Source organism: Spermophilus citellus, assembly GCF_964194105.1.
Source record: "Spermophilus citellus genome assembly, chromosome: 2".
In the NCBI taxonomy this organism is placed as follows: domain Eukaryota; kingdom Metazoa; phylum Chordata; class Mammalia; order Rodentia; family Sciuridae; genus Spermophilus; species Spermophilus citellus.
The window spans coordinates 80558138-80572712 of NC_138183.1; the positions used below are offsets into that span (position 1 = coordinate 80558138).

Consider the following 14575-nt stretch of genomic DNA (forward strand, 5'->3'; position numbering starts at 1 on the left):
GTCTGCCCCTCTGGGATCTCCTCCGGGCCCTAGGGCTGCATCTAGGGGCGGGAGGAGGTCGGACACGTAGCGGGCCTCGCCGCAGGGCTGGACTCCACGCGGGCGGGCGGGGGAGCCGGGGACCCACCGCTCCAGCCCGCTGGCCTTCGAAAGATCCTCCTGGGCCAATGGCAGGCGGGGCGACGATCCTTGATTGGTGCAGGCGCTCTGCTGATCCCTGTGGAAACCCAGGCGGCGGGGAACGCGGGAGGATGCGGAACCCCGGGCGGGGGGAGCTGGAGGGGCGGGAGGAGGAGGCGTCGAGGCCGTGAGCTCCCCGGGAGTTTTTACTGGAGGCAAAAGTCGTAGCGGGCGGGCTGAGGGTGGGGCGGAGGAAGGGGACCACTTGGGGGCACCGGGAAACCGGGATACACCGGAGGAAGGCAGGGATACTTGCAAGGCGAGGAGGAGCGAAGGCGAGGGGAGGGGTCGCGGTGGGAGGAGGAGTAGGAGAAGACAAAAGCCGAAAGCGAGGAGGGTGCGGGCCAGGAGGGAAAGGTCCGTGCAGCCAGCCGCCGGCTCCCAGAAACCGCGGCGCACGAAGCATCCCGGTGGGTAGGCAGCATGGGGAAGGGGGGGAACCAGGGCGAGGGGGCCACCGAGCGCGAGGCGCCGATGCCCACCTTCAGCTGGGAGGAGATTCAGAAGCGCAACCAGCGCACCGACAAGTGGCTCGTGGTCGACTGCAAGGTCTACAACGTCACCAAATGGTCCACGCGGCACCCGGGGGGCCACCGGGTCATCGCGCACTACGCGGGAGAAGATGCTACGGATCCCTTCAATGCCTTCCACCCTGACCTTGACTTTGCCCGCAAGTTCCTGAAGCCTCTGCTGATTGGCGAGTGGGCCCCAGAGGAGCCCAGCCTGGATCGTGGCAAGAGTGCTCAGATCACCTAGGACTTCCGGAACCTGAAGAAGACTGCTGAGGACATGAACCTGTTCAAGACCAACCACCTGTTCTTCTTCCTCCTCCTGGCCCACATCATCGCCACGGAGAGCATCGCCTGGTTCACTGTCTTTTACTTCGGCAATGGCTGGATTTCTACCCTCGTCACAGCCTTTGTCCTTGCTACCTCTCAGGCCCAAGCTGGATGGCTGCAACATGATTATGGCCACCTTTCTGTCTACCAGAAGTCCAAGTGGAACCACATCGTCCACAGGTTCGTCATCGGCCACTTAAAGGGAGCCTCTGCCAAGTGGTGGAACCATCGCCACTTCCAGCACCACGCCAAGCCCAACATCTTCCACAAGGATCCAGATGTGCAGATGCTTCACGTGTTCGTCCTCGGTGAATGGCAGGCCCTTGAGTACAGCAAGAAGAAGCTGAAGTACCTTCCCTACAACCACCAGCACCAGTACTTCTTCCTGATTGGGCCGCCGCTGCTCATACCCCTGTATTTCCAGTATCAGATCATCATGACCATGATCGTTCACAAACACTGGGTGGACTTGGCCTGGGCCATCAGCTACTATGCCCGCTTCTTCTGCACCTACATCCCCTTCTACGGCATCCTGGGGTCCCTCCTTTTCCTCAACTTCATCAGGTTCCTGGAGAGCCACTGGTTTGTGTGGGTCACACAGATGAATCATATCGTCATGGAGATTGACCTGGACCACTACCGCGACTGGTTCAGCAGCCAGCTGGCAGCCACCTGCAACGTGGAGCAGTCCTTCTTCAACGACTGGTTCAGCGGGCACCTCAACTTCCAGATCGAGCACCACCTCTTCCCCACCATGCCCCGGCACAACTTGCACAAGATCGCCCCGCTGGTGAAGTCTCTGTGCGCCAAGCACGGCATCGAGTACCAGGAGAAGCCTCTGCTGAGGGCCCTGATGGACATCATCAGTTCCCTGAAGAAGTCTGGGGAGCTGTGGCTGGACGCCTACCTCCACAAGTGAAGTGGCCGCCCTCAGCCCCGCGCCCACCTCTCTCAGATGTTGGTCCTAGTTGAGCGCCCCGAGATTCAGCGTCAGATTCTCCCCCCAGAGGGCCCCATGGGGAAGGGGCGCAGGTGGGGGCGGTGGCCAGAGGGAGGGGCTGGCTTTTGTGCTGAGGGTTTTCCATGAGGCTGGGGTACACACTGGCCTATGGACCCCATGTTTGGTTTTCTTTCTCTTCTTTCCCTTCACCCCACCAACCCCTCTGGGGCCTGCCCCCTCCCAGCCCTAACCCTCACCCACTACCTCCTGGCTCCTTCTCCCCAGGAGCAGAGAGAAAGGTGGCCATGGGAAGTGGCTCTGTCCCTGCCTCCAGCCTTTGCCCCCAAAGATCTGAGGAGACCAGAGATCCATCGGGTCTGGCCTGGGACTCCTCCCCTTCTACCTGGCCACCAGGCCTGACAAATCCTAGTCCCTCGGATACTCTTGGGGTCTGTGGGCAGGGTCCTGGCCTGGCTCTGCCCTCCTGTTTGGAGGGAGGTGTGCTTTGTGCACTGGGTCTCCTTCCCACGGCTGGGGTCTGTACCTGGGGCCTCCCTCCAGCTGTCCAGGGCTCCAGGCCTGCAGCATGGCCAGCTCAGACCTTGAGGCCCAGGGGATGTCCACCGCCTACCACTGGAGCTCTGGGCCCCCAGGCTTGTGCAGCTTCTGTTCCTCCGTCTTCCTAACTCCAGAGCCCACGACCTTGGGAGCAGAGGGGCGTCCCTTGTGTGGGCTCGGCAGAGGTGGTGGCCAGGTTGTGGGGGGGCTGGCCAGCCTGGAGGCTCAGCCCCGCGCCCACCTCTTTCAGATATTTGTCCTAGTTGAGTGTCCGAGATTCAGCCTTCAGATTCTCCCCCCAAAGGCTCCGGTCAGTCCTTGGCTACTTGGCTCAAGGACTTGGGCCTTGCAGGAGGGCACTAGAGCTTGCCACAGGCCCTCCCCAGAATGGGTGTCAGGGGGACAGCACTGAGCCTCGCTCTCCTGTCTTACTGCTTTTAATCTTTGCCATTTTAACATGTTCCACGGTATGCATTCTGGCGGAGGGCAATGGGCTGGGTCTTGGGACATATGCCTTTTATGAGTCCCCCCCCCCCCCCCCCCCCCCCCCCCCGTGGGCTCCTCCAGGCCCAGGGTGTGGAGACCACTGCTGGCAGGAGGGCAGGGAAGCAAGGAGGGAGGGGAGTCTCAGGAGGCCACCCTGAGGCGCCAGGGGGGTGGGGGGCCCAGTGAGGGCCAGGTGGGTGTCAGGAAGAGGAGGAGGCCGGCCGGAGACCAGGACATATGAAGGCTTTGGGAGAGTGTGCGGGAGGGGGAAGGCTGCGGCCCAGCGGCCTAGTTCTACCGTCTAACCCACTAACCAACATTTAGATTGATGACAGTTCAGTGGGGCTGAGACCCCAAGGGAACCGCCGCAGCATCGACCCCTCCCACCACCTAGCTCCTATGTGCTCTCCGGAGGCAGAATGAATCCTAGGGAACTGATCTTCATTTTTATCACGTTGCTTCCCCACCCCTACGGTTTTGGGAAATAAAAGCAGTAATTTTATTCTCAAAAAAAAAAAAAAAATCTACCAGTCACCTCCTCCTGAATTCTACAGGTGCTTTACAGCTCACCACATCCGAAACCAAACTCTTTTCTCCAAAGCAGTTTGGTTATTTTCAACCCTGACACCACCACCCAATCTTATGGAGTACATACTGCACAAAGGATGTACATACCGCTCCTTCTTCAAAATTGAGGGTGATATCCAGTAAGCTAACTGCTGTAACAAACTGCTATCTTATTTCCTAAGATTCAAGCTTATTTCCTTCATCATACTTATTTCAAATCTTTCTCCTCTTACTATGACTAACTCAGAAGTTATCAAATTGTATAATCAGTTGCTAGGAACGCCTATTTTAAAAGGACTCTATAATCAAACATTTTTGAGAATGGCTGCACATAAAAAAAAAAAAAAAGAAGAAAGAAAAAGATGTTTTAAGAACTGGGGATTGAACCCTGGGGCACTTTACCACTGAGTTATTCCCCGGCCCTTTTTGAGACAAGGTTTCACTACATTTTTTAAGGCCTCACTAAGTTGCTGAGGCTGGCCTTGAACTTGTGGTCCTCCTGCCCAAGTCAATGGGATCACAGCCATGTACTATCATGCTCAGCTACAATATGACTATCTTATTAAAGATTTAGAATGAACACTGCCCTATGTTGTGCTGAGAAGGCCTACAGTGAAGAAACCAGCTTGAGGGAATAAGGATATGGCTCAGGGTGGAGTGTTTGCCTGGCATGTGTGAGGTGCACTGCAAAAAAAAAAAAAAAAAACAACACAACAACAAAAAACAGCTTAGTTTTATTTAAGCCACTATCTCTATTACGTTTGTCCACAAAATACTTTCAGTAGGGGTAGGACAGTAAGTGGGAGCTTAAGTTCTTTAATTAAAAACCCACCATTTGTAGTTATACAAACCTATAATTCCAATGATTCAGTAGACTGAGGCAATAGATCATAAGTTCAAGGCCAGCCTGGGCAACTTAGCAAGAACTTGTCTCAAAAAATAAAAAAGGCTGGGAATGTAGCTCAGTGGTAAAGCATCCCTGAGTTCAATCCTCAATACCAACAAATGAATTAATAAAAATTTTTTAAAATTCTCCTCAGAAAAGAAGAAAAATAATCTCCATGCTTCTTTAGTGTATCTTCCATACTAAGTGATCTAATGTTCAAACCTAGGACTGTCATTTCTTATTAGCTCATTATTTCCTGAGGAAAGAGAACTAGTTTCAGGCAACAGGGATTGTTAAGACCAGGTCTCATCCTCTTGGGTGCCTACTTGAATGTCACATGTCATTGTCTGATGACATTCCAGGAACTCTGAACTACCTGTTTTTGTGGTTCTCTTCATCTCCTTATTCACCAGCTTCTAACTACTTTAAGACTTAGCTTAGGTACCCAAATGATCTCTTCTTAGATAAAAACATGACCTTAGTCTCATATAATCGTTCTCACAGCTTCCTTTTTCCCTACACATTAAATTCATTCAGTATTCCCACCATGGAATGGAACACACAGTTTTAAAATATCATCTTGAGTCTCTCCACCCCACATACTATTAAAGCGCCAAGATTAATGGATTCAAGAGTATTGTAGTAGTCCTTTGATAACATACAGGAAGGAGTGTTTAGGAGAAATCAGACACTCTCAGCTTTTCTCTTAGTCTGGTTGTTCTACAGGATTTATCTGTGCATATTTTACTGAGGAGGGATGATTTAGTCTAGATATGTGGTCATATTTACATACTCTGCCTTTGAAAAAGGCTGGGGTAAGGGATAGGTATACTTTCTGATAAACCCCCGCCCCTTTTGCACCTCTTGTGCTCATTGGCTTTTCTCTTGCCATCTGTTAAGCTGTTTCTCTCCTAACAGGGAAAATGGATAAATGAATATGAGCACTGGTTCTGGTTCCAAACCCAGCTGTACTGTTTATATCTGGACAACTTTGGGCAATTCACAATCTCCTCAAGTTCACCTACGGAATGCGCATAACAGTAGTTTACTCCTGTATAGGGTTGCTGTAATCCATAACATGGTTGGTTAAGTACCTAAGTACATGTTTGTTGCTCTGGTCAATGACAAATGACCTCTGGCCATGTGATTTGCATTTCTATATCTAACTTAATCAACTTAATCTCATCCCTTTCTAGTCCCCTTCCCCTGCATTGTCGCTGTTGTTTTCTCCCTCCACATAGTATTAGTTCCATAAGGGTAAAAGCTTTGCTTTCTTTGTTGCTGAAAGCCACAGTACCCAGAATAGTATTGTAAACATTTGTTGAATGAACAGTGCAAAGTATCAAAAGGGAAAATATGCCAGAATCTTCATTATGATAAAAAGCACAGATAAACATTCCTTTAATGGCTTCCATTCCTATATTTTAAGACACCATATGCCATAATAAAAACATAAGAAAATTTATTAAAATTTGAAGGTAAAAACATAATTTCAGAAGGTTTAGACCTACGTCAAGCGTGATAGAGAATGGATGCTTTCTTGAATTTCAAAATCAGATCCAAGAGTATCACTTTCAGAATGTTCTAGTGGATTGGATTTACTTTTATTTGTCTTGGATGAAACAGTCACTATTCTACTTTCTTTCTTGACAGAAATGTAGTTTTTTGAAGACTCACTTTTAATTGACTCATGAACCAAAGACCTATTTTCCCCAATTCCTTTGCTTTTCTGGTTTATAAAGGAGTCAGAATAGGAATGCAGGTCCTTCCCAGGCTGTTTCTTGGCAAAGTGTTTTTTGGTATATTCACCTGCTTGGGTCATTTTCTCTGAGGGTGAACTGCTATTTCTAGATAATTCCTCTTCTTCTCTTTGATTTCCAGTTCCAGAAATCATATCTGCTAAAGGAGAACATGTTCTCGCCATGAATCCTTCAAAAGATTCCTGCCGCTGCTCAGGAGCTGGGTCTCCCAGGTTGTCTTTGGAAGTTCCTGAGGCCTCCTGAGTAGAAACTGGGACATGGAAGGGGTCAAGAGGCAAAGGAATTCTAGCATCACCCGTGATTTTCTGAAACTGGAAAGGAAAACAAAAAATTCAGTCATAAACAAAGCTAACCATTAAAGAGTGCAGAACTTGATTGTAATTCTGTAATCTTGTTGTTAAGCCATCAGCTGATTGCTCAGAAGATTTTAGAGTCATTTTTCCCCACTAATTGTATCTTGGCAAATGACTCCACACTCAAAATGTGCTATATTCAGAGTTAGGTCTAGAACGTTTTCAGATTTTGTGTTTAATGTAATTACTGTCCATTTCCCTTTCCCTCCTTCAAAAACAGCAACAAATAAACCTAAAACAACAAAACAACACCTATTTCCTAAGAAAATGAATTTATTTTCTATATAACACATGCATGTAAGTAGTATCCAATGTGTAACTCAACTGAGTTCTCAAACTGTCAGTTCCTGAGAACAGTCTGAGATTGGTTGATGAGAGATGGGGCTCCAGGTAAGGCAGGGGAAAAGCAGCAGGGGAGTCCTGTGGCAGACAGGTTTTCCCCTCCCATTCCCATCACCAGTGGCTACCTACAATATATTGCCTTTTAGTTATATCTGGACTACTTATTTTTTAAAATTATCTGTATCAGTATTTGTACCTTCATTAGTGTTCCTTCATTGTAAGCTGACTGCATACAAATAGAAACCTAGATGAAATGTGAATAAAATAGACATTTACAAAATTTAAAATTTAGAGTATTTTCTCTAATCTTTCCTTCTTTACTGAAGACAATCTGCTTTAAATCATAAACTGTCAAAATAAGTTTCTTATTTACAATATAATATTATGAAATGGACACAAACTTACTAATCTCAGACATGGAAAGGACCCTAAAGAGGCTTCTGGTCCCCCAGCTTGGGAGCTGAGGAACAGTTCTCATTTTCTCTCTAATTGAATAATTCCCTTTTTACTAATCATTCTTTGATCATTAAGTTCTGCCCACTTACTTGGATATTCTGCATTTGTCCTAGGGCATTTTGCTTTGGATCTGTTTTTTCTTCTTCAAGTGCCTTCTTTTCTTCTTTAGGTGCACTACTAATAGTAGAATTCATCTGAGGACGACCTAGTAAATGAAAATCTGACTGATCTATACCAGCCATTGTGGCAAGTTGCCCAAGCCTGCATAAGAGGAACAAACGAGAAAGAAGGGTTACTGTAATCTCATCAGAATAATTTGGATTTCCCTACTCCTACAAGCACAAAATATTTGTATAAATGAATACCTAAGCTTCTAAGATCTTAGAAGCCATTATTTTACTTCAGATCATAACCCCCATCTCTCTATATTTCTCAGATCTTCCCATATTCATGCTTGGGGTACATACTGGATCTCCAATCCTTCCTGTACTCCATATTCTCTACAACTTTGTATTAATATCTTTTGACTTTATGTCCTTAGCATCACTCCTCCATTTTAAGCTCTAACTTACCAGGGGCACCTTGTGCCTCTTATCCCCATACACTTTACCACTTTTCCTACGATTTCTAAGAATATGAATATTTCCACTATCAACCCATTCACATATAAAATATCACTCAACAACTATCTCCAACTCTTTCTTTTAGCAAAATTATTCCTGGTTTAGAACCACCAATCTATATTTGTATTTATATCTATCCAGGAGATTAATAAGCATTACAATAGGACAAAAATATCAATTTAAACTTATTCAACAAGAAAGATGAATAAAAGGCAAGAAAATTTCTACACATTCCTGAATATTTTCAATTATAATTGCCTTTAATTTAGTCTGTGCCAAGAGTTATACCTACCAATTACTACAGCACTACTTTTTATGATGGGCTCTCTACCAAGGCAGAATTGCCATTTTGCATTTTTTAACAACTAAATTTTTCATGTAAAAAACAAGTATATTATCATTACAAACTAAATATAGCTTACAGAGCTCTGAAAATCACTCAGGTTCCTTAGCAAACTAAGATTAAAATTATGGAAGGAAAAATGCCCTAGACAGAAATAAACTAACCCAGCATCTTTAAGGAGATCCAAGAAAGCGTGAAATTTCTGGAAGGAATTCTCAATACTGCCCAAAACACCTTCATCATCCAGGATCATGCTTGCCACGGACTGTGAATGAAGGGCTTCAGACAAAGTGAGATTTATATTTCTTAACTGGGCATTTTCATGTTCCAGCTACAAAAGAAGGTTGAGAGTGTGACACAATTTTCATACATTTTTTTTGTAATCTAAAGAAAAAATTTTAAGTAACAAAACTAAAATAAAACATTTAAAAAATATAATTAATTTGTATAAGTCTTCACAGTGATGACAAGAAGAGTAAACAGATCAAAACTTGGAAACATCTGGGCACTGCGGCACACACCTATAATCCCAGCAGTTTGAGAAGCTGAGACAGGAGGATCCTGAGTACAAAGCCAGCCTCAGCAACTTAGTGAGGCCCTGTCTCAAAATAAAAAAGGACTGGAAATGTGGCTCTGTGGTTAAGTACCCCTAGGTTCAATCCCCAGTACCAAAAAATAAAAACAAAAACCAACCAAGCAAACAAACAAACAAACAAACAAAAAAAACAACTTGGAGACATTTGACAAAATTTCCTGAAAAACAGGAAGTTATTATTTCATTAATAATATTTCAAAAGATCATTAACTGGTTACATTTTTATACCAGATCATTCTACACTAGAAAATTAGGTGCCTAAGATTTTCTTTTAAATTAGAAAACGAGGGGTTGTGGCTCAGTGGTGGAGAGTTTGCCTTGCATGTGTGGGCACTGGGTTTGATCCCCAGCATCACATAAAAATAAACAAACAAAATGAAGGTATTGTGTCCATCTACAACTAAAAAGCACAAAATAAGTAAATTAGAAAACAAAATATAGAGACTGATTTGAGCAAAGTCCATTATAATTCTGCTAAATGTTAAGGATTAATTAAGTTGAGAGTAATTTAAGATTTGGAAGTCTTGTTAACTGGTAACGACCAATACCTGCAACCTCCTTGTTGGCTTCTTGAAAATATTTACTCCCCTGCATGCTGCTGCCTCTCATCATATACTTATCTAAAATCATACACAAACCCAGCACTAATTTCTCAGAAAGACCATTTCTTTGCAATGTAATTTTTGCCTTATACAATCAGGTGTTCAGTATTTCTTAATTGACTAAGTGTCCTTCAATCTAATGCATTACTATCAAAAATTCCTCCCTATACTCTTTGTACAAATTATATTATTATATATGTTTATAAAAAATGTTCTAGCTTTCATGCATCTTAGTCTAATTTAATACTCTATATAGTATAGATTTTTATCTGTCATTGCATTTGTGGTGTTTCCACTATCTTATACTTAAATTATTCATTTTATGCTACTGCACATGCAGTATAAGCCTAATAAGTCCATTTCATGCGTTAGAAAATAAACTGCAGTCGTATAAAGGCCTAGAGACAAATAAGAGACTACATCTTACTTTAAATATAATTACATGACACTAAATATAAATAAATACAAAGATTAAAATAATACAACCTACTACAGGGATGCAGCCACATCAATGTTTATAAGAGTTCAATTCACAATAGCCATGCTATGGAACCAACCTAGGTGCCCTTCAACAGATGAATGGATAAAGAATATTCGGTATATATATATACAATGGAATATTAATCAGCCATAAAGAAGAATGAAATTATGGCATTTGCAGGTAAATGGATGGAACTATAGAATATCATGCTAAGTGAAATTAGTCCCAAAAAGCCAAAAGCCAGAAAAAAATGTTCTCTCTGATATGTGGATGCTCATCCATAACAAGGGAGAATAAGGTGGGAAAGTATAGCAGTTCATTAAATTAGACAAAGGGGGATGAAGGGAAGGGAAGGATAGGGAGATGGGTATAGGAAAGATAGTAGAGAACTGGACGTAACTTTCTATAATCATATATGAATACACAACCAATGTAACTCTACATTATGTACAACCACAAGAACGAGATCAAAATTGTAATGGATTGCACCCTATATATGTGTAATTTCAAATTATACCTACTATCATGTATATCTTAAAACAACAAATAAAAAAAAATACTCATATATGTCAGCAAATACTGTCAAAAACAAATACAGGTATGACATCAAAATAAAAAAGCTTATCCTAATGGAACCAATTTGCAATCACTATTATTTTCTTACTTTAAACTATATTTAAAAGTTTACATGTATGTATGTATATATGGCTTAGAATTAAATCAAGCTCAAACTAAAAAACAAAAAACTTTCAGAATGTAAAACTTATTTACCTCACTGACTCGTTTATCAGCTTTAAGCCTTATTACTCTTTCCTCTTTTAACTGCTTTAGGCACTCCTCCAGTTTTCCCTAGAATGAAGAGAGTAAATATTATAATTCATTCATACTATGATCTCTTATCCCAAAGCTCTTCCAGTTACAGATTCCACCAAGTATTCAGGGGCAGAGCTGGAATTACAGAATACTACTTGTGATATCATACCACACTAATGAAATTAATTAGCAAAACATACCAAATTAGCATGCTACAAATTTATTTAAATCTCACTGTTTCCAAGACATTTGTGGCAGTTCACCCTAAGGTGTATACATGATCTAGTTAGTGATTCATAAATGAAAAGTAAAGGCCATGAAAGGAAAATTCTGTTCTTATTTGTGAGTCCTTCATAATAGGAAACTTTTTTTTTTTTTTTTGTACTGGGAAATCTGGACTACTAAACCACATCCCCAGCCCTATTTTGTATTTTATTTAGAGACGGTCTCACTGAGTTACTAAGCGCCTCACCATTGCTGAAGGTGGCTTTGAACTCACCTCTTGTTTCAACCTCCCGAGTCTGGCAGGAAACTATTAACATACTTTGTAATTGCAAACTACAATGCATTTTTAAAAAGTAAACACTTTCAAAGCACTTTATCATATGTCAAGCATTGTTCCAGATATATGAAGAGTTTTCTTGGTATTATCTAATTGAATTATCAAAACCTTACAAGTAAAGTACAATTATTGTGTTATTTTATTTATAAGAAAACTAAGGAAAGGAAAAGTAGATTAACACACTCAAGATCACATCATTAGTTAAGTAGTAGAGCCAGGTTTGAATTAAGGAAGTTGGGTGCCAGTCTTGGTCACAAATATGGTAATCTTCTCCTTCATCAAGGTCAAAAAAATAAAATGCAAATGGGTTAACTCCTTTATCATTTTCAGGAACTAAGACTCCTTGAAAGTAGGGGTCACTACTTATGGTAGGCAGAACCTTAAAATGACCCCCAAAGAATCCTTTTGCTGGGGTACCCTCTTGCACCTCCCACTATTCAATCAAACACAGCAATTAAGATCCCCAAAGCAATTGATCTTAAGATAAGAAAATTACCCTGGGTGGATGTGACCTAATCAAGCAACCAATTAAAAGGGACCAAGCTCTTCCTGATAAAAGGTATCAAGTAAAAAAGGAATTAGACACAAGAGAAATTCTCCATTGCTGGCTTCTTTTGAAGTATGATGTTGTTGCAAAGAATGCAAGGAGGGGATGGCTAACAGCTAAGACAGTCCCCAAACTGACAGGTGGCAAGGAAATGGGATCTCAGTCCTAACCACAGGAAGGGAACTGCTTTTTTCGAGGCTGTTGTTTAGGATTTTTTGTTTGTTTTTGGCACTGGGGATTGAACCTGGGGTCCCTTTACCACTGAGCTACATCACCTGTCCATCTATTTTTATTTATACTGAGACAGGATCTAAGATGCTGAGGGCCTTGCCAAGTTGCTGAGACTATAGGCAAGTGAATTATGTATGCATGAATAGAAGAGGGTTCTTTACAGAGCATTCATATGATAACACAGCCTGACTGACACCTGGGCCTCAGCTTTATGCTCTGAGCAGAGATGCTTATCATGTCCTATCCCAGACTTCTGACTGATAGAATTATGAGCTAATAAGTGAGTACTGTTTAAAGCCACCACGTTTATAGCGATAGAAAATTAATGTACAACTCAACCCCCAGGTTCATAAACAAAATAAATGACTACTGCTGTTTTAAGCCACTAGTTTGGAGTGGTTGTGCAACAGTAAATGAACAGAACATGTATGTTTACTAAAACAACAGGATACATTTTTATTTTAAAGGCTTTGAATATTCACTTAAACACAGTTTCAACTTTAGGTTTAACCCTGCTTATGTGTTGAGTGGAGATGCTCTACTACAAATTGACATTAGGAAAGGAAACTGATAGCATTTTCTGGAGTAATCTCTAGATTATACCAACAATTTTCTCTGATTTCCCTCAGGAAATAATCACAAATGTGGGCAAGGTGAACTATCAACATAATGTCAGAGAACTAAAACAAAACCCTAGAAGTAAAAGTTTCCAAACTGTAATTAGTAAAACAAAAAATAGCACATCCATGTGAAGGAACATTCTATGAAGCCACTAAAAAACAATGATAATAAAGATCTCAATCAGAGTTACTAAATGAGCTTTAGAAGTATCTTTAAAATTTTTCTGCATTTTTTCTTTGAGAGATGGTTCATAAGGTTAAACATATTCTCTGAAGAGTATTCAATGACAAAATATTTTGATACTTTCTTTTTTTTAAAAAAAAGTGTAGATTATAAAATATTCAGATGTGCTGGGCATAGTGGTGCATGTCTTGATTTTTTATAATCTACCCTCTTTTTAAAAAAATATTTTGTTATGTAATCCCAGATTACAAATTCAAGGCCAGCCAGAACAATTTAGCAAGATCCTGTCTCAAAATTTAAAAAATTGGGGGCTGGGGCTCAGTGGTATACAGTGCCTGCCTAGTACGTGTGAGGCGCTGGGTTCAATCCTCGGCATCACATAAAAATAAATGGAGGTGTTGTGTCCATCTACAATTGCAAAAACATATTTTTTAAAAATTTTAATTAAAAAGGACTTGGAGATGTGGCTCAGTGGTAAAGCACCCTTGGATTCAATCCCCAGTACAAAAATAAAATAAAATTCATAAAACCACGCATAAATGGTTTTCCTTTAAATTAAATTTTTCATTATACTCAAATTTATCCTTAATAAGTATATACTTTTATACTCAGAACATGTTTGAAAATAAGTAAATGCTCTAAAAACTTCAAATTCTTTGTTTCTTTTCTTTTCTTTTTTTTTTTTTTTTTTTTTTTTTTTTTTTTGAGACAGGGTCTTGCTAAGTTACTAAGGTTTGTCTGAAACTTGCTATTATCCAGTCTCAGTCTCCCAAGTAGCTGGGATTATAGGTGTGTATCACTGAGCCCAGTAGTAACTTCTGATTCTTAATGTTAAAGCCAACCAAATATTTACAGCAAAAGGGAAAAAGAAATTTCAGAATGCCTCTTCTTACTATTCATATAATGGTTTTAATACTAAAAACTGACACTGAAATTTAAGCAATGATGCAAACAAACAACAACAAAAATCTCTCATCACTGGAAAGAGATTAAACTTTTCCATTCTTGACTGGTTCTATATAGAACACCAAAGTACAATTACATGAAATAGTTTCTCCCTCTAGTGGAATTAAAACATAATGTCCCATTTTCATGAAAAAGCAATACCCCTTTGTCCTAACAACTCCTTTAGGAGTAATTCATGCTCCTTGAAGAAAATAGGGACTATGGAACAAAAAATTACAAAGTAAAATCACTCAACAAAATATTCTACTAACTTGTATTCTTACTATCAAATCCAAGTGGATTCTTCTTCCCTGTCATACACCAATGGTAGTTTAAAAATCTGCCCCATTATAATCTGCTTTATGTTTGTGTCAACAGAGCTTTCTCCTCCTCTGGAGTTTGATGTCCTTCTTCCTTCTCAATCTTCCCTCCTCCCTTCTAATTGTGCTGAATACATGGTAATGTGCTTCAAGTTTTTTTAAAGCTCTCAATCACACAATCACTGAAAGTTACAAATCTAGACTGGTTGTTCTATACTGAATTCATCTTCCTTTTGGGTTTATTTTTTCCCCCGATTTTGCTGGATTACATACATTTTTAAACAAGGAAAGCTGTAGCATAGGAGGTAAATTTTCAAATTTGTTAATGTACAAAATATCCTA

At 41.4% G+C, this 14575-nt stretch overlaps 1 protein-coding gene and 1 pseudogene across 3 annotated transcripts; one reads left to right on the plus strand and one right to left on the minus strand.

Moving 5' to 3' along the window:
- Positions 1-310: 310 nt before the first annotated feature.
- Positions 311-3035, plus strand: LOC308642557 (acyl-CoA 6-desaturase-like; annotated as a pseudogene). The gene has a single exon. The product of its transcript is annotated as an acyl-CoA 6-desaturase-like (transcript).
- A 2293-nt stretch (positions 3036-5328) lies between these two features.
- Positions 5329-10962, minus strand: LOC308642907 (centrosomal protein of 78 kDa-like). 2 transcript variants are annotated; one of them, XM_081282291.1, is made up of 5 exons: positions 10783-10962; positions 8498-8664; positions 7457-7628; positions 7108-7155; positions 5329-6527 (listed from the first exon to the last, which is right to left on the minus strand). In XM_081282291.1, exons 2-5 carry the CDS (start codon positions 8584-8586, stop codon positions 5964-5966), a joined length of 873 nt encoding a protein of 290 aa, XP_081138417.1. In that variant the 5' UTR covers positions 8587-8664; positions 10783-10962; the 3' UTR covers positions 5329-5963. The 2 variants fall into 2 exon arrangements, with proteins under 2 accessions (XP_081138417.1, XP_081138418.1); XM_081282292.1 differs by lacking the exon at positions 7108-7155 and having other exon boundaries at positions 10783-10959.
- Positions 10963-14575: the final 3613 nt, after the last annotated feature.

What these genes read in the sequence shown, in the direction of transcription:
- LOC308642907 (XM_081282291.1), bottom strand. Translation starts at nt 8,586, where the DNA reads ATGATCCTGGATGATGAAGGTGTTTTGGGCAGTATTGAGAATTCCTTC. An exon ending in GACAAATGCAGAATATCCAA is followed by an intron (nt 7,156 to 7,456) that starts GTAAGTGGGCAG and finishes CATTTCATCTAG; the next exon opens with GTTTCTATTTGTATGCAGTC. An exon ending in ATGAAGGAACACTAATGAAG is followed by an intron (nt 6,528 to 7,107) that starts GTACAAATACTG and finishes TTTCCTTTCCAG; the next exon opens with TTTCAGAAAATCACGGGTGA.